At 40.6% G+C, this 25,484-nt stretch overlaps 1 protein-coding gene across 3 annotated transcripts in view; it reads left to right on the top strand.

Moving 5' to 3' along the window:
* LOC131573054 (transducin-like enhancer protein 4) overlaps nucleotides 1-25,484 on the top strand; it is a 97,843-nt gene that overhangs the window by 44,908 nt on the left and 27,451 nt on the right. For 2 of the 3 annotated variants that reach the window (XM_058826634.1, XM_058826632.1), the window contains exons 7-8: nucleotides 9,228-9,432; nucleotides 9,838-9,854. In XM_058826634.1, the coding sequence (XP_058682617.1) occupies nucleotides 9,228-9,432; nucleotides 9,838-9,854 (222 nt within the window). The remainder of the gene's footprint in view (nucleotides 1-9,227; nucleotides 9,433-9,837; nucleotides 9,855-25,484) is intronic. The other variant, XM_058826633.1, reaches the window with a different exon arrangement.

Genomic DNA, 25,484 nt, shown 5'->3' with positions numbered 1-25,484 from the left:
GTCTATCTGTTTGGTTTTAAAGTATTGTGAGGATAGGGATTTTTGAAAACCACTTGATTGTAAAATGAGCAATGTTTATGTACTCAGTGACAATGCTGTCTATTTAAATAGGTACTCTTATTGTACAGTATGGCCTAAAAACAGGTGCTATTGTACCGTTGTTTCATACTACAGAAGTCCTGATACTGATGATATTTGCCACCTAGACTTCGCAGACACACTTTATGGGCTGCTGCCTACAGCAGTGAATGAGGACTAGGACTGTAGTATAGAGTAGATCAGTTAAATGTTTGCATTGCTTCAGGTGGGTACTTCTCAGTACTTCTCATGTCTTCAGTCTTAAATCTAGGACCAGAGCAAGGGCTCTAGTGCTTGACTGGGAGGAACACTAAAGTACTGCATAAGTAGAGTATTTCCACAGATTAAGTCCTTCCATGAAGAAGGAACTTAGGAGGTCTTAAATTCTTACGTTGTCTGATATTTTGGTATGTTTGACCTTTATTAGCAAGACAGTTACTTGCTTATTGCTTGTTGAGTTCTTCACAGTCATATCCTTGGGTATATGACTGCATCACTGATGAACACTGATGAACTAGCTCAAGGAATGTTTGTGAAACGGGAGCACTGCTTGTATTTCTTAAAGAGGCTAAGGCAAAAAGAAGAAGTGGTCCTTCCACAGTCTTGGGGCTGCAGCTTAAATCCAGGTGATTTGATCCATGTCAGGACCTTCTTTTACCAAAGCCTCTGTAACTGGGAAACTACACTAAAGCAAAAGAATTCACTCTAAGTTTCAGTTACCTGGCTAATGGGCACTACACTGAAGAGAGACACTATATCTCACAGTGCAATGTGCTTGGAGAGAGGTAACAGTATCCACGTGTCCTGACGCTTGTGGGAAGAGGCTACTCAACTCTGAGAAAAGGAGGCACTACAGTCCTCTGCGCAGGACTGCAGCTGCACCAGAAATGGCCATCTCTAAAGACACAGAATGGGCTGGAAAGAATGGATCAGTCTGCGCAGCCCAGGCTTTTATCCCAAGGAAAGAAAGCTTGCTGAAATCCAGCACAGTGTGTACTTGTGTGCTGTAAGTGTGATGAAACGTGGTATTAGCACTTAGAGTTAAGGAACCTCTGCTTCTCAGTAATAGCTGTGTAGAAATTTGACTTGGTAAGGATTGACTTGATAAGATCCATTAGAGAAATATATCTGTGAGATGCATAATATGCATCTAACTTATGCTGGTATTATATGGCTCTAAAACCATACCTTGTGAGGAATCTTAGAAGTGAATTATGGTTGCCACATTTAAAAGCTCTGGTAATAGAATTGCTTATAGATTTACCCACTTCAGTCTCTTTGTGACCAGTGCCATTGCTTAACTTGTAGATTTATTGTTTGATTTGTGATACATCTCACATGGTAACTTTTTCACTTTTTAGCCCAGGGTTTCAGAAACTTTTTACTGTGGCAACCCTAGAAGATTATTTAGAAGTCTGCTGGGAAAAGCACAGATGTTACAATCATTTCTAAAGGAAAGGACCAAAATTTATAATGTCCCAACAGAGATGCTGTCTTTTTACTGTTAGTCCAGAGGAGAAAAAAAATCTCTTCCCTGTGTCTGTGGATAGGACATTAGTGGAGCATTTGGTAAATAAGGTACCTGAACCAGTGTGTCCCAAACTGTGAATAGTTTGCCATCTGTTTATGCATAGCAGAAAGCAACAATTTGCTGCCGTTGTTATTTTTTGCACTGGTCTGTGTGAAAAGGTTTTGAAGCAGAGGTTTGGTATGTCGAGGTGTGTATCACACCACTGACACTCTTCACTGCAAGACCTTTAGCTTGCTATTTGTGCTTTCTGCCTTCTCTGGCAGATGTGGATCTTCTTTACCTTAGATAGAAATTGATGGGGGAAAAGGAAGAAGAGAGTTTTAAGTAGTGTGATTTATGTAGTAATTTCTGCTCTTTATTAAATGGTAATAGAGAATGATTCTTAAGAGTTTAATTCTCCCTCCCTCCACCTCCAATGTGAAATGGAGATGCAGTCCTGCAATCAGGAGGAACTACTGAACTCTAATATTCTGTGGGAAGGTGAGCTTAGCCTTTTGCAGGGGACTAGTTTTTTCCCTTTTTAAGATTCTATCCGATTTTTGGCCATGAATCTTATATTTGTTAGTAGGCTATATTAATTTTTTGTCCTCTGTCTATGCTGTTTCACTGAGTGAAAAATAGTTGAAAGAGTGGAAGGGAGGACAAATGGTGAAACGTGTATCCTGACAGATGTTCCCATATATATGATTAAGAACGGAAATGTGCTCTGCATATATTGCCTTTCATTCCACAATATGATTTGGGAGATGACTTTTTGTTCCTAGATCACTTAAAAGATCTTTGAAGCAATTTGTAGAGATGTGATTCTGATGGTTTCTTTGTTATTTATGTAGGAGCTCTAAATGCTTCTCTTCTGATTAATGTCAGCTATTGATTCTTTTCCTTCCCCCATAGTTTCCTCAGTAGAGGAAACTATGTAGTAGATTCTTTCTGTGGAATCAGCATCCTCAAAGACAGAAATTGCTGAATCTGAGAGCAAGTAGCACGACATTTGAATCTTCAGGAGAAAAACCAAAAGACATTATTATCATTATTGTTACTAGTCTGCTCCTTATTCTCTCTCCTTTTTCATCATTTTTCATTCTTATTCCTAGATTTTTAAGGTCTGTATTCATTCCCTTTTGTGAACAGACACATCCAAATTTTCTAGTAGATCAGTTGTGTCTGAGCATTTAGAGTTCCCACTAATTGCTGATGCATTTCATAGAAACACAGAATTTTTTTATGCTGGAAAAGACTTACAAGATAATTGAATCCAACCATTAGACCAACACCACTATGTTCACGATTAAACCATGTTCTCAGGTGCTACATCCAGAAGTTTTTCTGAGTGCTTCCACATATGGTGGTTCCATATGGGCAGCCTGTGCCAATGCATGACCATGTTTTCAGTGAAGAGGTTTTTCCTAATATGCAATCTAAACCTTCCCTGACACAACTTGAGGCCATTTCCTATCACACAATACCTAGTTGCCCAGGAGAAGAGGCTGACTCCCACTGCACTAGAACTTCTTCTCAGGCTGTTGTAGGCAGTGATAACATCTCCTGAGCCTCCTTTCCTCCAGTCCAAACAGCTCCAGCTGCCTTAGACACTCCTCACAGGACTTGTGTTCCAGACACTTCACCTACTCTGTTGCCTTTCTGTGGATGCACTCCAGCACTTCAATGTCCTTCCTGAACTGAGGGGCCCAGAATGGGACACAGCACTCCAGATGTGGCCACAACAGTGGGAGAATAGGGCAGTGACCCCTCCCCTGGTCCTGCTGGACACAGTATTGCTGATGAAGGTCAGGATGCCATTGGCCTTCCTGGCCACCTGGGCACCTGTTGGCTCATGTTCAGCGGCTGTCAACCAGCAGCTTTTTCCACCAGTCAGCTCTCCAGCCACTCTGCCTCCAGCCTGTAGCACTGCATGGGGCTGTCATGACTTGGTCTTGTTCAGCCTTACATCACTAGCCTTGGCTTATTGATCCAGTCAAGAACCCTCGGTAGAGCCTTCCTACCCTCCTGCACAGTGTGGTGTCATCCGCCAGCTGACTGAGGGGACACTCAATCCCCTTGTCCAGACTGCCAGCGAAGATGTTCAGCAGAGCTGTCTCCAACACGGAGCCCTGGGCTGCCAGCTGGTGTAACTCCATTCACCAGTGCTGTGGGCCCAACCAGCCAGTCAGTTTATACCCAGCAAAGAGTGCACTTATCCATACCATGGGGAGCCAGTTTCTCCAAGAGAATGCTATGAGAAAAGGTGTCAAAAGCTTTGCTAAAGTCCATGTAGACAACACCCACAGGATGTGGAGGATGTGCCTTCATAAACCTGTGCTGGCTGGGCCACAGTGGCCTCTGACCACTAGCTCTCGCACAAATCCTTGTCTGTTCACAAACAGCAGATCCAGTGGGGCACCAGCCCTTGTTGTCTCCCTCATCCCTGCTGTGTCAGGAGATTGTCCTTCAGGAACCTTCTAGACTGTTTCCTCTCTGTTGTGTTGTATTTCCAGCATACATCTCATGAGGGACTTCAACTTTCAAGAGAAGGGGCCTGTGATTATGAGCATTCTAACAGCTGCTTATAGCATATTTCATCTGCCTCTTCATCTTGGTGGTCTATAGCAAGACTCCCACCAGGATATTTCATTTTATTCTGGGCAATGTAAGTTTCAAAATGCTCACTCTCCCTTAGAGGAGTAAGGGTAGTAGTTTGTTCTACTCTACATCAAGACCACTTGATGTAGGTTTTTATATGCAAACCCATTATGGTATATATCCATATAGCTGTAGAACCATTCCACTGGAGGAACTGCTATATCACGCTCTTTGTAGGTTGTTTTGCTGTCTTGTATCATAACATCAGAAAAAACTTTTTTTTTTTTTTTTTAAATACCTGCCAGCAGAGAGAGAACAGTACAAAGGAAGTACAAACAGTGCTGATCACATCAAGGGTGCGAACAGCCACAATAGATAAAAATTTGTATCATCTTAAGTACACCCATAACTGTGTGTGCCAAAGAATTGCCTTTGCTGGTTTTCAAACCACTGACATTGATACTGTGTGCTCTGGAGCCATTGTTTTTATGTCTTTGTTTCCTCTTCACCCTGGGTTCTGTTTTGTGTGTATGCTATCTTACTAGTGATTCACTTTGAGCAACCAGCCACATCACTTAACTAATTTCAAACAAACAGTGAAGCCATTTAATTCAAATTTTTTGAGGTCCTCTCCCAGCAGTGTTGCAGGTACGAGCAGTGAACATGTCTGAAAATATGAAAAAAAGTATCTTTTTGAGATATTAGTTTGTTAACATTAGAAATGTCTTCAGGTTAGAGTAGTATGTTCAGGTTGTTTGAGTAATGGCTGTGACTTTTTAGGGTCTGTAAGAAGGAAAGTGGTAGATTACTGCAACACAGAGCTGCTTGGAAAGTATCCAGTAAAAACTTGAACCTCTTCCAGGAAAATAGGCTTTGAATGTGCTGACTATAACAAGAGAGCATTCGAAGCTAATTTGTTAGTGGGTTTGTTATCACATTTTACTTAAAAGTTAATCTCTTAAGATGTGTTGGGAAAAGAATTAAGCTAAGCATCAACATTTAGAATGGTGGTTCTAAAAATTAGCGTTACTCAGATAAAAACCTTCACCAAATCCTTTTTACCTCTTTATGTAGATCTCACTTTGGAATTATTTTATTCCTTACTCTAGATGGCCTAGAAGAATATACAGAAAAGAAAATGCCATTAGTAACCACCAGATGTTATCTTTATTTGACATGTGTTAATGTGTTTTGAAAGCTTTACTTCAGTTTTTACTACTCAGCTGATTTAAATTATTGTCTTCCTCAACTTACTACTAAAAAGAATGCAGTCTTCTTTTTTGGCTTCTTTCTGATTGCTGTGTTTACCCTGTGCTCTTATATTTTCTGTGTGTTGAATGTTCCTTTAAAACATTGCAATCTATTTTGTAATTCCATAGGGTGTATTTCTTGGTAGCTAACTGTTGCTGGGTTTATTTTCAAATAATTCTGGAAAATTTACAGCATCATAAAGTCTTCCTTTCCAAGTTTTCACTTTTTATGCATTAATGCTGAAGAGTTATGCTTGACTTTACGCTTACTGTAGTCAACTGTGATAGGATTGTCTGAAGTTAACCACATGCTACACATGCTAAGAGTTCATAAATAACATGACCAAAGATAACAAAGAGAAGATTGAGAAGGCATTACAGCAACTTCAAAAAAAATTATGTGGTTGCTCAATTGTCTCATTTTCAGACTTTCCTTGCAAGTTTTTTAATTGTGTCAGATTTTGTGATCTAAATTCATGCTACAGGCAGAAACAAGTGAAAACTTTCTTCCAAAGTAGAATATTTCTCTGTGTAGAGAGTAACTATGAGCTGTCCTACTCCTCCTTGATGGCTCCAGGAGATGACCTTTTCTTACTACTTTGTAGCACTAATCTGATCCCCAGTGGGCTAAGCAGTTGCCCATTTTTATGTAACTTTCCATTTAAAGAAATAGCTGCATGTAGGCCACCTAATGCTCACCAGTGATACCCATAAGCAATGGAAAAACAAAGTCAAGCTGTCATTGTGTAGGTATCTGAATGCGCTAATAGTTTTGAAAAGTTTGGAAATGGCAGTCAGAGATGTCACTTTGTCTTTACCTTCTTAACTAAGCCTATTAGCAAACAACACTAATTATATGATTATTTACTTTTATTTCCTTTTCTGCTTCTATATTTTGAGAACAAAAACCTACCCAGTGTTTCACTTGAATTTTCTTTCTTTCTGGTTTTGCACCAGTGCCTCTTTTCTGGTGTTCAGCATTGCCCCTTGTACTGGAGGAGGTCACAGTCTTTCCTGTAACAATGCAGTTCTAGTCCATGATCCTCCTTCTGTTGGTGAAATTTTACTCCCACCCCGTCTAACAGCATGCAACAGTATTATCCCTTGCATGGCACAGGCATCTGGGGCTATGCTGGAATCTTGGGTGTTAGCTTAGATTTATTTAACAGTCTAGTTTTCATACCAAAGCATTTCTTTCTGCTGTTACAATGTGACTTAATGACATCAAAATTCTGCTGTGAATGACACTTTGTCACTTCTGAGGCCGTGTTCTTACCAGATTTCAGGTACCATTACTTTTAATGGAAGAGCTTGGTCTCTTTAGAAAAGTTCTCTATGTCAGGAAGGCTCAGGGTTTGGTTTTTTAATTCCCCGCTCTCTGCAGTTATTTTCAGAGCTCTCTGTAATTCAGATTTGCAGTGAAAACACATTGATTCCTGGCCAAGAGGGACTGGGCCAGCCCAGCTGTTCTGGGTGATCTCAAGCTGCTAGGCTACTTCTCTTAAAGACCACATTATATCTGAGAGTCATTAATGATGTTCAGTACATCCAAGTTTCAGTCTGTGCTGTTGTCTTGCTGAGCTATGTAGAGAGATTCCCAGCAAAGAGCACTAAAAAAGGGTATTACATTCACAGTACAATTTTCTGCCAGCTCTTTGGAAACCATCCTGTATCAATAGAGGAGGTCATATAATGCAAATTGGGTAGGTCAGTAGGCAGATCCGTATGGAATGTACGGTAGTGTGTAATTAGTGTTCCTCTTTGGTTGACAGTGTAATAGTTAACAAGGGGAAAGCTCTCTGTTGATATTCTCAGGCTCTTCTCAAAGTCTTTGTTTTAAACTACTGGCAGGTTCAGAGAGAGATCTTCTTGCAGTGGTTTATAGCACATTCTCAAATAGGAATAGGAAATTTCGTTTTCAAAACCAGGTAGCAGAACACAGATTATTTTGTTCATCCCTTTTCTTTTGCTCGTACTTCTCCTCCCTCCCCAAGTCAGACATGCCAAATTGTTGTAAGACAACCCCGTTCAAACCCTGAAGCTAAACAATACACTATTTTCTCTTGCTTTGTTTCATTGTAGTTAATTTAATATTCTGAAGAGTTAAGCATACTGCCATGAGAGCATCATGCAAGCCAAATGTCTTTGATATGTTCTACAAGAAGGAACACCTGCTGGAATGATACGGGTTCACAAGCAAGAAAAAGATTTAGCCTTTCCTTCTTCTTCTACTTGGAACAATGTTCTTTCTGGGTTTTTGTCTGGTTGGTTTTGATTTTGGCGGCTGCTCCCCATCCTCTTCTGTATTTTTATTCCCCCACAGCTTTCTTGTAGATTATTGCCCTCCATTCTCTGTCACTGATCTGGATTAGATGATGTGTCCATGCCACTGCCAGTCTGATACCACCGCATGATATTTATTTCCAAGCAGAAGAGCAGGATCTGTACTTTCGGGGTGGGATATCAAGTATGTGTGCAGTGTGCTGCAAGGGTTATCTAGTGTGCTGTGACTTGCAGCCTTCTCCTTTCAGCTCACCCTTACATAAGTAAGGTCTCAAGTCTTAGAAGTTTAAAATGGAATGTTTTTTTGCAAAGCAAGTGAAGTTTTTATTTCTTCTAAAGTCCTGTGTGCAGATGTGCAGGTGGGAGAGAACAATCCTAGAGGACTTAGGAATATGACTTACCCTGAGCAATAGCTGCTTGAAAATGAAAATTTCAGAGGTAATCTCATTATTCTATGAGCAGAAGTTAGTTGGATGGCTAGTATGTAAGCCTTAGACCTGAACAGATCTTTCTTGGGATATATTTAACTAAACTTTTTCACCTGTTTGCTTTATGTTGTTGATTTTTCAAGGTTTTTTTTCCCCTGCCTTCCCAACAAATAGCAACAGTCTATCAACACCACAGTGGTTAATATAGCACAGAGCTTGATGCAGCCCTGGTTGAGGTCAAGCACTCGAATTCAAACCTCTCAAGGGCTTTCTCTATGTGTTGCCAGTGTACTGGTAAAAATGACTTTAAACTCTTGTCAGTGCAGTTACTGGTGCATGCATCACAGTCCCACTCAAATAAACCTGTCACAACACAGAGTCAGCAGCTAGAGAAGAGTACAAGGGCAGGCCTCTAGCTTTTCATTCGAGCATCACTAAACGTGCACAGAGTGCCCAATTATTTCAGCATTATTGAGCAAGCCTACAGGAGGACCCAAGCCTTGCTACATTAGATTTTCTTTAGTAATTTGCTCAAGTACCGCTGAGGACACTTAAAGGGCTTAAAACGGTGGCTGCAACCAGTTTCCTTTTCTGGATTGTTAATTCAGGTTTTCTCTTTCAAATTAACTTTCACTGCATGCTGTGCAGTAGCTCTGGGAGAACTGTTTAACACTAATTTTCTCAATTTTCAGCTTTTTTTTTCATTATATAACTGCTTTTACAGTTACATATGTTTTGATTAGATGTGTACATGATGTTTTTCTACTAGGAAGAGAAAAGCATAATACCTCTGCCAAAAAAATAAACAATTCACCAAAATAGTAACATTCATTTGCTCTCTTTTTTTTATTTTTTCATTTTTGTCATTGTTGTTTTCCAGTTTGGTCTGAGTTTTACCAAATATGTTGTGTCCAAACATCTGGACATTATTAAGGCACCAGGATGTTTGTGAGCATTGATATCTTGAATCGATCAGATGCATTGATTGGTCTGATCAGTCACAGCTGATGCAGGTAATCAATCAGACAATCCCCAGCTCCCTGAACAAATTCAATATCTGTGTTTTGTTTTTCACAGCAGCAACAACTCCAGGCCCAGCACTTGTCACATGGACATGGTCTTCCCGTGCCGCTCACTCCGCACCCCTCAGGGTTGCAGCCTCCAGCCATCCCACCCATTGGCAGCAGTGCTGGTCTCCTGGCACTCTCCAGTGCACTGGGGGGGCAGTCCCACCTCCCAATTAAAGATGAGAAGAAGCACCATGATAATGATCACCAAAGAGGTAGGCACTGCCAGAGGAGTGTGTGGTTTTGTTTCCCTTCTTTTCTTTTTTAAATTCTCCTGTTTAAAGCAAGCAAAGGGGAGGGAGAGGGGAGGAATTTTCAGAAGAGTTCCTAGCTAATTACTTTAGTGTTTATTATCTCGCAGTAGCCAGAAATTGTGTTCAAATGCTAGAAATCCAGTTTTATAAATCTGGCTGTACAGCATTAATAATTAACCGTACAGAAAAGTTAACATCTGTGCAATTTATTATTTAACAGACATCAGGATTCTTTCTTCAGAGTATGATAAATGTATAATTTTATGTAAACTAACTAGTACTTTTCTCCTTCTTTCTTCCCCCACATGCCCATCCCCTGCCACCATATCTCCCCCTCCTTACACACGGGGGCTGCTCTGCATGCAGACAGAGACTCCATCAAGGTAGGATTCCATTCTGTAGGTGTAAAGGGTAGCTCAACAGAGCTGCGTGAAACGCTGCATTTTTCTGAAGTGCGGCACGGAGTGGTGGAAAAACTCACAGAATGAAACTGGGTTGTGATACTTGTGCTGGTTGTCAGCACCTTGCCCAGCCTGTGTGTCACATTTAGGCTATGGCTGGTAGTGGGGCAGCTAGGATTGCAAGCAACAGGTCGACCAGTGAGTTTACTGGAATATTGGAAGTTTACAGCATTGGGGCTGTTCTTGGATGGAAAGAAAGGTCTGCCCGAGGTCTGTGTCCAGGCTTTTGAGACAGGAAGAGTAAGCCTGTAGTCTTAATTAATTTTGAGGCTGTAAATTGTAATTCTGATATTTCCTTATAATGCAGTTGAGGAAGGAGGGCTCTGTTGCTTACAGGGGGAGATGTGGGGTGCTGACTACTGCCCTGTAGTTGGAAAGGAGTGAGCTGCCCTTCCTTCTACCCTGATGAATCTACTGAAGCTTGCACCAGGGATTCTGCCTTTCTTTTCCAAAAATCAGTTTTCAGGTTCTAAGTGACTCTGCAGCATACTTGTATCCTGTGCAGAGTGGTGTTCATAAGTAGATGTAATAACATACCTTGCCACTTGTATAATTTTGAGCATTCAGTAATATATACAAGTAGGGTTCAGTGACATGTGATGCTTTTTCATACTGATAGCCACCAGTGCCTCTCAGGGACTCCTGGGGTTTTAATGCTGCAGTTGGAGAGATGTATGTTAGCCCATCTTCCTTGATGGGTCTGCTCTCCTAGTTTGCATGGTTTTCAGAAACACGAGATCAAGCTTTATTAGGTGCTGCTGAGTGTGAGAAGGAAGATTCGCTTCTCTTATAAATGGCAAGGCCTACACAAACCTTATTGAGCACTTAGAGTTTGTCAAGTTTCTAGTGGTGCTTTTTTCTGGAAGATATATTTTTGGGGTTTGAGAAGTGATGGAAGAGAGATTCACAGCGAGAGTCTGGTGTGCATTAGCCAAGATCAGCAAGATCTTGTCAGGCAGATATTACTGGTGTGCCCTTGATGGTGTTGGGAGAACCTTGATGTTTCTGGGAGAACCTTGATGGTTCTGGGCACAGGCTTTGTCCCCACCAGAGCATTGTCCATCCAGGGCTGACATGAGGACTGACACGTTTGTTCCTTGCCATCTACAGGTGGGGACGTGTCCTGCAGCCTATCCCAGCACACCCATTCTGCCACTGGCACTCCTGACATGCCCCAGCCAAGCGCAACTGAGCCAATAGTTGTCAGTTTTGCTGTTACACACATGGCTCTGCATAACAACCAGGAGCTGACAGGAACTGTCAGTTTTCACCGTGAGCAGCAAAGGCACTGAAGCTGTCTATCTGCCAACATAAGACAACAGCATGTTGGATTTCACTTCAGCCTCTTTGTCATGAGGGCTGGAAACTGCTATTACTGCTTTATGTGACAAGGCGGGAGCACACATTAATGACCATTTCCCTAGAATACCCACTCTTAACTATGAACACTTAAGTTTAGTCCATTTTCCTTTTTCCTGCACTCTAACAAATGCAAGTGGGGCAGACACCTAACTGTGAGAGCACAAACCCATGTGGTTTCTTGAGTGAGTTTGCTTACCTATACAATTGGAACCATGATGATTTCATTCAAGAAAGTGACTGAGGAGAACTGCTAATATATGCCATTCACTGTTTCTAAACTATATATACTAGTCATGTTTCTGTAACATTTGTGAGGTGTTGGGGTGTTTATGCTGGCATGGATGTTAGGTGGAGCATTTGTACTGAAAAGGCCGATTTTGTCTGGGATTGATTCAAAAGTGCTGATACTCATACAGCTTACAGAAGGAAAGAAGGACATCTACTTCATGCAGTTTACTTTGAAATGATAAGTAGATGTTTGTCTTGCATGGTACTCAGATTGTGAATTGGCTTATGTGTCAGCATTATGGGGCTTACTGCCAGCTTTGCAAGGTGAAATAGTTTGCTAATTTCCTTAAATGTTTTCAGTGATGCCCAGAGTAGCAGTTAGTCGCTTGTTCAATCGATCTCTCCTCCCTTAAGTGGTTCCTGGTTAAGAGAGGCTTTTTATGATTGTCTGCTGTGTGACTTGAGACAGTTTTTGTCAGCCAGAACCAGCTGGAGTCTGTGTGCTTGTATGAAATAATTTATTCATGCAGGATAATGCTCCTTAACATTTAACAGGTAATGAACGTGACATAAATTTCCTTCTTCCTTTTAATTTTTCCCTTTCCTCTTCCAATGTGCAAACAGGCAGACTCTGGTACTCTAAATAGTAAGTAATTTTTGGCCATCTGTCAAAAGGAAATTTCAATACAAATTTAAATTAATGATGCCTGAAATTTTTTATAGCTCCTCTAAAAGCCTCTAATGTGCAGAAAATTCTGAATCTGCTGGTAGTAATTAGTGTAGCATGTAATGAGGATATGGGCAATGTTATACAGCCCCAGTGTAACGTTTTGATATGGTAGCAAAATTTTGATTTATATAAGGTTGTGCCTGGGTTTAATTGTGAGAGACACTTTAAAGTGTTTTCTTGCTGATATAGATTATTAAGCAGGGTGGATTTTAAAATAGCTCATGAAGTGTAAATTTAGGCTTTAGTGTGCAATTCTGATAACAAAGGTACAGTACCCATTTGTACAAAGAAAGGAATTTGGCTGAAATGACCCGTTTCTTGCCACCACTTACAGCGCTTTGGATTTGCTGGGCAGTTTTCTTACTGAAATTTGATGTCTCAGCTGTGCTGGTCCTGACTCCTCTTAGCTCAGGCCAGGGAAAAGACAGTTTGCATCACTCTAGCAAATGTGATGTGTTATTCCTGATCCTGCCCAACATCTCCCTGGAGTGAGTAGTTCACTGTTGAAACTGAGCGGTCACCTTCAGGTAACATTAGATTGTCCAGGAGCTGTTCCTAAATAATAGATCAGCATTGACACAGCAAGCTCTGTGGAGAAGGGCAGCTTTGGGAGCTCTTTGATTTCTTCTTGGATCCAGTCCTCCAAATTCTTTGCAAGGTTTGAAGTGTGGGAGAATTCTAAACGCAGTAAACTGGGTCATGGGAGTGCTCTTTGTGCAGTGGTAAGGCTGTGGAGTGGACAAAAGGAGGGAAGGGTGGCATGCGCCAGGGCTCTGCTCAAAGTGCAGCAGAAAGACAAACAGCTCTGCAGTTAACTGAAAAACTTTTCACTGAGGACTTGGTGTATCTCCTTTTCAAAGCTGTAAATTTTTTATTTTTTTTTTAAGGAGGAAGAAAGAAAAAGTATTATTATTTTCAGTGGATTCTTCCTTGCTAATTGCAATGCACAAGCTTTTTTCCACCTCCTGTGTGAACTCTTGGTGCAGGAGGCATGCCCATCTTTCCAGCCCTGGTACCATCTCTGGGACAAATGTGGCAAAAGTTTCTCTGGTGCCTAACAAAGTTCCTTTTCTAATACATTCCCTTTGGAGAAGCTATGGAAACATCTTGTGTAGAAAAACTCCACCTGACAGAAAGTAGTGTAGTGCTAGCACTCTCTTCTCATAACTCTCAGTGTAGCAAATGGAATGAAGGAGCTCCCAGATGCTGGCTGGGTTGTGGGCCTGCCAGAGGTAGCCTCGATGTCCCTGAGCAGAACAGTCCCTGTTCAAGAACCACAGAGTCTTCTGAAACGTGTGAATTCAGGCACAAGATCCAACATGTGTGAACTTTTTATCACTTCTAATGTAGATCTCTTGTTCTTTATATGCCTGTTACGCCTTTCTTCTGGGGTTGGTTGGTTTGTTTCTTTGGGATGTTTTTTGGTTGTTTGGGGTTTTTTTCTTTATCTGATTTTTAAATTACTTGGGGCAGAAGACCATGCTTATAGTAGGATTTGCCAAAGTGATGAAACCTTTTTTATTTTGATCTGTTTCAGCAGCAACAAGTGCCAATAATCGAAAATTGCAGTCTTGTGACAGGAGTAAATTCACAAGTTTGAGATTCCTTGGGGGGGGGGGACAAAAAAAATGGATTTTAGAAGAGGAGATCTAAAATAATGCATCATATGTAGCTTTGGGGTGGATATCTGGCCAACATGCTGGTGAATTGGGAGAAGTCTGTCAGGGCAAATTGAGTTGAATTTAGAAATAAAATTACTTTTGCCTTAATGTGTGTGAAAGCTAATAATTACACATGTGGGCGATACAGGGAAAGTGGATGGATACAATTCCCACTTTCCATTTACATTTGTGGTAGCAGGTGCTCCAGTGCTTCTCAAGCTGGTAGCCACTATTAAGTGTTTAGACCTCTTTCAGTTGTAAGTAAGAGTAGGCTGCTTACTCCTGAATCTGTGAGTAACCTGATGCTTGGAGGAGTTGTGTGAATACACTTCTATAAAGTACAAGATACTTTAAAATAAAAATGTCCCAACATATAAGACTTTTGAATATTACCAGATGTAGTTATGTTGCTGACCTAGTTCTTCTGCTGATAGAGGAACACCACATAAGCTGCATACAATGTTTATCGTAAGTATATATTCATTTAATCAATATATTAATATAAATATTATTCATCATTAATACAATCTATAATAAATATATATATATATTCAATACAATAATTATGTATTCTGTGGACTTTGTCCTAATTGTCAGGTTTTTTTAAATGGGACATCCTGTAGAGGTGTGTGTGTCCTGCCAAATGTCTCTGCATTCAGTGTGCATTAAACAAGCCAAAAAAATGTGGTTACCTGTTACAAACTTAAAGAAATTAGCAGGATTTGTTCCCTGATCATTTTGTCATTTGGCCAGTTAATCACCATTCAGCTAAAAAGCACTTCACAGGCTTGTTAAAATCCAGACATTTCAGACTCACGTCATGGATTCTGTTTGTACCTTCTGCCATTCAGGAATGAAGCATGTATTTTGCTTTCTGTTATGATGAAGTGGTAGTTTTAAACAGAGCAGGTTTAACAACACTGCTCTGCAAGAGTTGGCATTTTTGATGTTCATGGGTGTTTTGGGAGTAGCATTACCAAATAGTAATGAGTAACTTCTGTTGCCTTCTGATAGAGTAATTTTTTCAGTATTAATTGATATCTGCCTCTGGGCGTGTAAGCTGTGCTGAGTGTAACAGGTGCCCTAATTCCAGAAAATGTGTTGTAATTGTTTGTTTGTGGAACAGATGAATAAATATCTGTGGGGCATAGCTGGTCCTCAGGTGGTGAACGTGAGTGGATTAATGATGTGATTGGGTGAGACATGCTTGTTTGTTGCAGTCTCGTCCAGTAACTGCCTGCTGAAGCAGAACAAATATTAATTAGCAAGGTCCTGTTTGTTGTCTCAGTCTATCTTATGGAGCTGATTTTTTGGCATTGCTTTTTTTTTCTTAATAACCTTTTCATGGCTAAACTTGTAGTATGTCATTCAAGCCCTGTGGTATTGAAAAGACTTCTGGAACATGAAACTAAACCTTGGGTGTATATCTCCCTGCTGTGTTTTTTTCTTCTTTTCTCCCCCCCAGCCTGAGTTACAAATTTCTTTCATTCATGCAGTATCACATCTTCAGTCTTTTTCTGGAAGTCATCTGGGAAGTTTAGAGTAGAATACTCATATTCATATGAAAGTAACAGCATATACTCTGGTATCAAAGAATTAATTAGCTGCTTCTGCCAGTTTTGATGGCTTCACCTCTTTTACCCACTAGCTTTGTACCTACTTTTGTCTATTAGTGACATGCTGTCCTCTTATCCTACATCTTTTTGCACATTACCACAGGGTGATTCTTACTCAGTGGTGTGCCCACCTTTGGTCAAATTCCCAAAGTGCATCCCACTTTCAAACTTTTATGTTGCCACTTGGTGATTTAGGGTAACTCAAATATCCTCTCTCCAGATGCTCTCTTCACCCAGAAGGCAAATACATACATGGGCTGTAATTTCTAACCTGAGCAGTCATGTCTAATTATTTCCATGGCAACAGACTGTGATGTTGATAACACAGGATTATGATTTCACATCATAGAGTAGGAAGAGGAAGTTTGCTGGAATGAGGAGGTGGGTGGAAAGGTCTCCAGCGCAAAGGGTTTGACAATATAATAGCTGGGGGAAAAGAAGTAAAGGGAGGAAATTAATTTGTTTATTCTATCTCTTCAAGTTCTCCTCGTTGTAAGCATGCAATTAAAATCATACTTTAGATGCTGGAATTAATGTCTTGCTCCAGTTTACACATGGTGGATGAGTTGGAATGTAGAACACATTTGCAGGTCAAGTTACACAGATGTCTCTCAATTTAATGGGAGAAAATAAAAAACATGTATCAATTTTTGTCAAAAGTGGGACACAGACTAGGTTTTTGACTTATAGATTTCTGCTGATGCTGTGATTTTTATTTTTTTTAAGCACATAACATTTTGATTTTGTCTTTAAAGCCCTTAGGTTCAAAGTAACTTGAAACATTCTTTATTTTCACATGAATCAATGGATTTCTTAGGCATGCAGATTATCTGCTAAAGGGAGGGAAGGCATGCACCTTCTGGATTCAGCAAGATGTATGACATGCATTGGAAGTTTCTGTCATATGGATGAAGTCACTGAATGCTAATAGTATATTTGTATTTGTATTGCTCTTCTTATCTCATTTCTGGCATTGGGAAAGGAACACATTCCTCATCCAAGGTGATTAGATTGATTTAGAAAAAGTTTAGGGAGCTAGATAGTCTGACAGATGTGCAAGTTGTCATGCTAGATTGTTGAGTGCAACATGAATTACCAAGTTTTAGCTGTGCTTTGAGGGAAGAAGCAATTAGACTGGTCAGCAGGAATAGACCATTGAGGGAAGTTTGCAGGAAAGTTGCACTGTTTCCTGCCTCTCCTTGGTAAAACTCTAATTGAGTTGAATAATTAATTAAATATCTAAAGCTCGATTAGCCTATTCTGCATAGCACTTTGAACAGTTCTGTCTTTTCTTAAGCAACATTTGGCCTTTTGTAGAACAAAAAATTGGAAATGCTAATGTTTTTCATCCAACTAAAGGAAGAAAATAAAAATGTCTCCATAGCAACAAAGCTTCTTTCTAGATGGTTTCCTAAAATATGCCTAAACCAGAAGCAGATGCCTGATTTGAGAATCTCGCCTTCTATAGTATAAACAAATAACTTACAGGCAGGTGTTGGAAATAATATGGAAATCCTGTTAAAGAGCCTTGGGTTCCTGTCAGTCAGGAAGCCCCTGCCACAAAGGGGTTGGTTGTCTGAATAAACGAGGCAGAGTAAATTCTCCTTAGGCTTTAGCTTTTCCCAGGAAATTATTGTCTGTGCATGCTCTTTCTCCTGCAAGTCTGAATGCAAGCCATTTCTTCTACTGATCCCTTCTGCCACCCTCACTTTCTCCCTCTCTTCTCCTGTTGGATTAGCACTTGATGTCAGTGGCGGCTGCTGCTGCTTGGGGTGTTGTGTCATTTGTGATTTTAACCCCTGTTCCCTCCTGCCCCCCCATCTGCAGCCCTGCCTTGGCTGGTGAGATGACAGCTAGGGGAGGAGAATCCTGACACTGGCCTGGAGTGAGGAGAGAAAGGGAAGTTCTCTATGTGAATTCATAAATTCTGGTAAAGGTTTTGGCATGGGTAGTTTGCTGGTGTCATGTATTAGGGTTCCTAACAAAAGTGTGGTTTCTTGCATCATGTGTTTAGAAAGTTGGTGGAATGCTCTTGATTCTTTTTAGTCTTCTTTTGAACTTACTGAGAAAACGTGCTTGCTGTCACTTACCTTTTAGTCTAGTGTGACACTTCCATTGCATTTGCACTTTCTGATACCAGTTTTGTCCCCAGACATGGCTGTACTGAGGTCTGCCCTACAACGGCTTACCTGCTAGCTTACCTGCAAGCTTACCTGCAGGCTGTGGGTGAAAACCAGTGCAAGGCAAGTGGGAGCAGGTGCTGAGGACGTGCTTTCCAAGGTCTCTAGGCTGGAAACAGAGATGATGTGCTTGTCTCCTCATATCCTGTCTCTGCATTCCTTGTCATACCAGACGTAGTGGTGCTCTTAATAACACTCAGAGGGTTAAATGTGGATAAACACAAAACAAGGCTTCTGAAAAGCCTGAAGATTATCATGCAGCATTTCTCGGACTATAGCCCCTGAGACGCACTTCATAAAGCCAATAAAGCGCGCACTGGTGGTCTCTCGTTGCCCTGGCAACAGACCACAGGGCACCCTGTGTGTGAAATGCATGAACATCTGCGAATTAATCTTTTTTAGTTTGTTCTTTCCTTGGCACCAGTGGAGCTGTGTTGGCTGGTAGCAACAGGGCCAGAGCTTGAGGGTACCCCAGGGATGCCCCAAGCTCTTGGCAGAGGGGGTGAAGCCAGGTCTTTCCCCAGCAGTGCTTCCCACAATGAAGGGATTGAAGGAATTCAGCTTGATGTCACTTTTGCTGGGATGCTGTTAACTTGCTTTTGGGTGAGCGGGGGGAAGAAATTTAAAAAATATTTTCCTAAACTGATGTATCATTTGGCTTGTCAGTCTTACATGAAAAAATAATCTAAGAGGAAAATTGAAATAAGCTCTTGTGTCCAAGCAGCATTTTTTCTGGACTTCACCACTTGCGTGCTTCACTCTCACAAGACTGTAGAATAAACAGAACTTGAGAGGTAGGAAGTCTCACACAAATCATAAAATGGAGATGTGTAGCAAAAGTCAGCAATGTGACGGCAATGACCTGGCAAGAGGCCCAGCCACAACTGTGCTTAAGAGATGCAAATCCTGGGGATGGTATTTTCTATTGCCCCTTGAAGGAATTACAGAGACCACTAGCTCAGGGGTCATTGACTTGTGTCAGTTCCCTGGAAGGTGCTGGGTGTTGTCTTCCCTTGCCTTCTGCCACCCTCCCCCCTGCTGCGCTGCACCAGCGTACAGGTTTCATGTCTGGCTCTAGAAGCTGGGCTGGCTGCTGGCTGCCAGCTCAGGGATTACCCCAGCTCTCCACCAAGTTTAAGGGAGGACAGGGGGAACACTGTGAATGCTGTATCATCAGCAATTGCTGGATGCAATCAGTGTTTTAATGAAGTATTGGAAGTGAAATGCCACTTTAATCTGCTAATTGCATTAAAAGGACAGCATATTGCTCTGTATCACTTCTTTTTGATCTGCAAACTTATCAAAGAGGAAGCACCAAGGAGCTTCTAAGTGAGCTATAGCAGCCAGTCCAGTGCTACTTGTTTGCATACGAATATTAGCAGGCACAGCTGTACCTCTGTTTTTCTGCCACTCAAGAGGCAGTGAATGCAGCTGTGGGAGTGTTCTTAATGCATACTTATGAGTAAGTGGGGTGGAGGGGTGGGAGAAGGAAAAGATTCAACATGGGTTGTTCCTTTTTCCATTAACTATGTGAGCTGTCTATCATAGATTCTCCATCCAGAGAAGCTGGCATATTTCATGCCACTATATTGTTCGAAAGAGTGCATACAGTATTTTCTTTGCTATATTAATCTTGACAGATCAAAATAAACAATAACACTGATTTTGCTGGCAGGGTCCTGCTTTGTCAGACTGGCATGTTCTGCAGAGGTGCAGTGAGGAATATGGAAAAAAGGCCAAGAGAGCTGTTTCCCGTTACAGTGACTCCCAGAAGGGTTTTTGCTGTTGTGTGTGGTTTGTGTTTGGCAGAGACCACACACAACATAAAACTCTTCAGCTGTGGCAATGTATTTCTGAGTCCTTTGCTCTTTTTATTATATTAACAAAGCGGACAGACTACAGAAATCACTGCTTGCATTGAGTTGAAAAGCCAGTGCAGACCTAACATAAAGGCTTTGCCTTGCGATCTTCCAATGCCAGGCATTTAGGAAATCATTGTATCTGGCTTGTAGTAATTGTACCTGTGTGTTTATATTTTTCCTTCATCCATGATGTATTTGCTGAAGCCATATCTGTTGATGCTATACTTCTGTCTCACCTCTCAATTTCTTTTAAAATTACCAAACGGTAATTTATTTTAGCCCTGGAAGAAATTAATGTTTTGCTTTTCTTCCCTGCTTTGAGAAAAGTTTTGTGCCATGACCTCCAACTACTGTTTTATAGTGAGCCTCGCTGTCCCATACTGCAATTTACAAGAATAATTCAGTGTCTGAATAATTTAAAAATAATCACTTTAAAATCAATTACAGTAAACCTTGTGGGGGTTAGAGAAACCTTTACCTGCCATTCCCTTGCAGTACACTATTTTTCTGAGTGCCATGTCAGTGTGCGTAACTGACATGAGAGTAGCAAAGGCACCCCACCTTAAGCATAAAGGCATTTGTCCAGGATCAGTTTGTTGCCCTCAGAAAAAGCAGTGTGTGCTCACCATCTAGGTAGCCTAAAAGCTTTGTATCACACTGCAGGTGATTGAAAGCAGTAATTTACCAGACCTGTAGGACTCTGGTGTGCTTTATGCAGGTTTTCTGGTTAACAGCGTTACTTTCAGCTGTGGCAAAGGCTGGGGATGCCATTTTTTGATGCTTCTTCCTGTTCTGATGGATGAGGAAGAGGAGACACCATCAAAAATTGAGACGTTATCTCTCTTCTCTATTCTTTCTAGAGTATCTAGCATCAGAGGTTTTTCCCATTTAATCTGCACAAGTTACAACTCTTGGTACCAGGTGTTTGCTGTTGTACAGTTACACCTGTTGTGTCTTTGCTCTCTGTGGACCTTAAACAATTTTACAAATCCTGCTAATGACTGTAACAGTCCTGCTAATACTAATAAACAAACTTAGTGTTGCAAATAGCAGTAATCTGATTTTTAATAATAAATCTAACAGAAGTTACCAAGTAGTGTAGGGCTGTAGTGGGTACTAGCAGCTGTGGTGATCACAGCATGATGGAGCTGCTGCTATTTAGTAGACAAATGTTTCATGATTGTTTTGGACAGAGAGAGGAAGAAAACTTTATTTGATAGAAGATGTCTCTCATGTTGACAACACACAACACCAGAGATTGCTACTGTGCAATCACTGCAAAGCCGCTTGTTTTGCAAACAAAATATGTTGCAGATTCTAATTATAAAAACAAAAATATGTTCTTTAATTTGACATACAGAGAGAATTTCTCTTACTCTTTTTCTATGTCTTAAAACTGCCAGGAATCCTCTCTGGAATACTAGTTACTTAGTGTGCGCAACTGTTACTGTAGATGTCAAAAATAAAATATTCATAAGTGTGTTTGATATTGTGTTCTGGCTCAAGATGCATATCCGTCCAACACTGCACTGTGATGTATATGTAAACTGGTCCTAGGAAAAGCATTTGTTCATATCAAGGTTTGTTCTTGCCAGTAATGAGATTAAATCAAAACAAGCACCATTTGTTACCTAATTTGCCCATTTTCTTAAAGTTTGCTAAAAGTTTAGAAATAATATGTTAATGTAATGGAGCGCTTGTCACAAAAGCCAACAAAATCAGGGAAGCAGACATCTGGAGGTGGTTGTTTCCCATACTAAAATGGCAATTGAAGTAAAACATGTAGTGCTTAGCACTGGGTTCTATGCAGTAAGACTACTTCTGTCCTGCTCTTTAAAGCTGTGAACATAAAGCTATGTGAAAAACCTCTGGAGTAAGGCGAGTGAGCATTTGGCTTGTGTCAAATGAACATGGAGGACAGTGGAGGAAGAGAGATATGTGGGAATAAATGCAGTTTCCTCTCTGCATCCACCTGACTAACTACTGTGCTTATTTTTACCTACACTTTACATATTCTCTGGAGAGAACTCTTTTGCAATTCACATGAAAAAGAGGAAGAAAAATTGTACGCAACAGCCTTGATTATGCTGTACAGAGATCAAGCAGCTAGTAAATTGATGCATGCCTAACACTCGTATGTTAAAAGCTGTGTCTTCTTTATACCAGAAGCAAGGTGTAAGAAGGCATTAATCCTCTAAACATTAATGCTTTTCAAGATCACAGGTTACCATTGCCCTCTCTTAGGTCAGAATGTGCCTTATGTTCCCTTTTCTCCTGTAGGACATCTGGTGGTTCCTTGGAAATATTTGGAGAGCCATCGTTTACCAGTTTGAAGGGAAAGCGTTGAATAATTCACACAACAAATGATTAGGCAAGCACTTGTCTATCTAACTGAATTATTCTGCATGTTTGCTGAAGCAGTTAAGCAGCAGAACAGCATTTTCTTCTCTGGAGGCTTTACAGTGGTAGTATTGACCCACCTAGTTATTGGGTTTCAGCCTTTTGTTGACACTGTTGTAAATGAAAGCAGTCTGGACAGGCACTGAGCAGCTGGGCTGGATAATTGTGAAGGATTCATGCTTGTTGCTGTTACCCTCAGTGTTTGTAGTGGGTTGTTTGCTTTGACTTTGTTGAACTGTTGACAAAAGCATTAGATACAAATGGGAACAAATAAAGTGGTGAGATGCCAGGAGGGCTTGGCAGAAATGGTGGTTTTCATTCCAACTTAAATGAGGAATGTTGGCACTTTTGTGGATGGGTAAAGGAAGGTGTATTCAGCATTTATGTGGTTTTCACTCCCCTTTCCCTTTCTTTCCTTACTGCTAAATATGTTTTGGCAAACAGGTGAATAAAAACAGAGCAGAGGCAATTTCACCATTGCCTTAACTCTTTGGCACTACGTTTTTGAAGCTCTCTCTGACTGTGGATGTCTTGCTGGGTAAAGCCAGTTCCTGAAATGAAAGGATTAAGTATATAAAGGGAAGAGGAGAAAAAAAAAAAAAAAAAAAACAGAGAGAAAAGAATGGGGGTGTAGAAGGGCTAGAGATGAGAAAAGAGAAGCTTAAATAGAACAGTATACACTAAGTAGTATAGCCAGCAAAATTGAAGTCATTTACTGGAACGCTTTTAATTTGGTTTAAACAAAATACTCTTTTGTATATTCAAATGGGGAGTAGCTCAGCTGTTGTGAAGCCAGAAAATTAATGGTATTTTAACGCATGTCAGCAACATAGCTGTGGATGATAATGTTGGCATTTTATTCATGAGGAATTATCAATGCAGGTTACTGGACAACATATTGTGACTGGAATGATTGAGCACAGGGGGGAGGCAGCTGTCCTTCTGTAAGATGATTTCATTTTACATCTAGTCCTTCAGGAAGAAAAGAAGGAGACAGAAAGAAAGCATTTAAAAAAACATGTCTGAGACACCTATCCCTGTGGTTTCTGGGTCTCAGAGACTAACCTTTTTATCTCTGACTGACTCATAGTTTTCTGGCTGTCCTTCTTAGCAAGTCTGTCTTGAGCAATGGCAGAGAATACATGCAGAATAGCATCACATTAGGATATCTTAGCTGAAAAATCAGTTTTGGCCCTGGAGGAGCTGCAAGCTTACTCTACCCATCTCCAGCACTTGAGTTTTGTGCCTGAGTATTGTTTGCTTGGGACCCTTAATGCATCTAATGCGTTGTGAAATATGATTATGCTGGCTGGTTGTGGAGGAAGTTAGCATATGATCTGGAAGGTCTTGCCACTTGGCAGGAGAGATGCTTTGTGTTTGTTACTATGACTGTAGTTTTCTTACAGCGGTCAACTTCAGGGTGTTGTGCAGGTCAGCTGGAAAGTGGCTAATAAAGTTCACAGGGGTGAAGACACCACTGCACTGAAAAGAAGGCAGCGCTGTTCAGTATTGTTGTCTGAAAGCATACAAAGATATTCCTTGCCTCTGCTGTAACATGTGCACCTGCTGGTATCTGAGGTAGCCACAGGATTTGGGGGTACCAATGTTGTGATAGGCAGGTATTTTTTGTCATATGCCTTCAACTTCAGAACACTGTCCTAAAATCAAACACCATAGTGTCCAGGTAATTGTGGTATTCATGGACCCATTTTGAGAAATCATCTCTGAGTGTTTTCATTATTCCCCTTTATTATGGTTGCCATATTGTTCCTGCTCTCATCACAATAAGAAGGGAAGCACAGAAAGAGATAAGGAAGAAATTACCTTTCACTGCTGTCACTGCTGAAGTTTCTTGTAACATGCAGGATGTTTGTTGTGTCAAACCATAGCCCTGTTAACATCAGCAAGAAGTGTTTTGCCCAGATGTTAAATTCTATGAGATCAGGCCTGAATTTGTTAATCGTACAAATATCAAAACAAAGGATAGAAATACCAAGCTATTTCTAGCAAACGTACTAGGAATGGTGTTACTGCACATATCAGTTTGTGCATGATGAATCCCCAATTCTTTTATCTTTGGGAAATACACATAACAATTCTAAAGGGAGCTAAAGGTATTATGATAGCAAATTTCAACCTTGATTGATTGAAAGTAAAGCGAGGACTTTTTGAGATGCAGGGACTTAAAGCCCAATCAAAACAAATATATTCCATAATCATGTTTGAACAGTGTTTGGGAAACCCTGTGTTGAATCACCTAAGAATTCATGTGTGAGAATTCATAAAAACTAACTTGTGAATGTTCTGTGGCATTGTCTTACATTTTAGACAGGCTTGGATAGTTCTGTGCTTTCATGTGAAATGTACTTTTCCCTGTAATTAGTTACACAGAGTTAGCTTGTTAGGGTAATCTGCTCCGTCTGCAGACCTGTAAGAAGGGCCCCAAGTTTTGCTTTACCTGCAGTTTCAGAGAGCTGAGACCAGGAAGCAGGAATGTGCTTCTGGAATGAATTTGCATTGAAGTAACAGTAGTTTTGAGTGAAGCAAGGAGGGAGAGAACTCGTGTACTACATACGCTGAGACTGAATTTGATTTACTCAAGTCACAAAGTGATAATGCATTGTGAAGCAACATTTTTTTGCACTGTCTGGTGTCAGATAGTACACAACTGGAGTTCTAAGCTGGCCAGTTAGGAATAAGAGTGGACATGGGAAAGAACATTCAGCAATAGGAAACAGTAAAATTAGACAGAAGAAACAGTATAGCAGATTGATGAAGCCCTAAATCAGTGGTGCACATCCTTCAGCCACAGAAGGTCTTTAATGGCAGCTTGCCATGAACCAGTGGGCTGCACCTATTTTGCATGTAATTTATATTGGATTTTAATCAGACAAGCACAGACTGTGTTTGTTTTTCATACTTATGTATTACTTGAAGTACAACCACTATATAGCAAAAAGCAATAGAAAACACTGTACCTGGTGGATTATATTAAAAGAAGTGATGATGGAAAGACTGGCTCTGCATTTCTGCAGAAGTCAGGGAGGTTCATCTGACATCTGTCTGTCTTTGAGAAGGTCTTACGCATTCTGAAGTACAGGTTTGAGTTTGTTAGGCAGCTGCAGGGCTTGGCTTTGTACACATCTTGAATACATAAGGTTAATTTGAGAAAAAATAAGTTCAGACAGACTTGCAGATAGCACATTTCCTGATTAATTCTGTTACCCATGGGTAATTAAAAAACCAACAGCATTAACCACCAGTAGCATTTTCTTCCTGGAACTTTGTTCTGAGTATTTAGTTGCATCTCAGATGTAGTGGTTTTAGGTTCTCACCGTTTGGCTGATGGGTTTTATATAAAATGCAGAAATGTTTCCTCTTTTACATTTCTCATGCCTGTGTCATACACATTTATGCAAACTAAGAATTTGCTGAAGTTCTATGTTTGTATAGTTTCTGGAGTTTAGTACAGGTACTCTCTTACAGTAATTGGATTTCTTTAATCTTCTAGTT

Source organism: Poecile atricapillus, chromosome Z (assembly GCF_030490865.1).
Source record: "Poecile atricapillus isolate bPoeAtr1 chromosome Z, bPoeAtr1.hap1, whole genome shotgun sequence".
NCBI classification, from domain to species: domain Eukaryota; kingdom Metazoa; phylum Chordata; class Aves; order Passeriformes; family Paridae; genus Poecile; species Poecile atricapillus.
The sequence above is the reverse complement of the archived record's forward strand: the minus strand, read 5'-3'. Positions and strand labels throughout refer to the sequence as shown.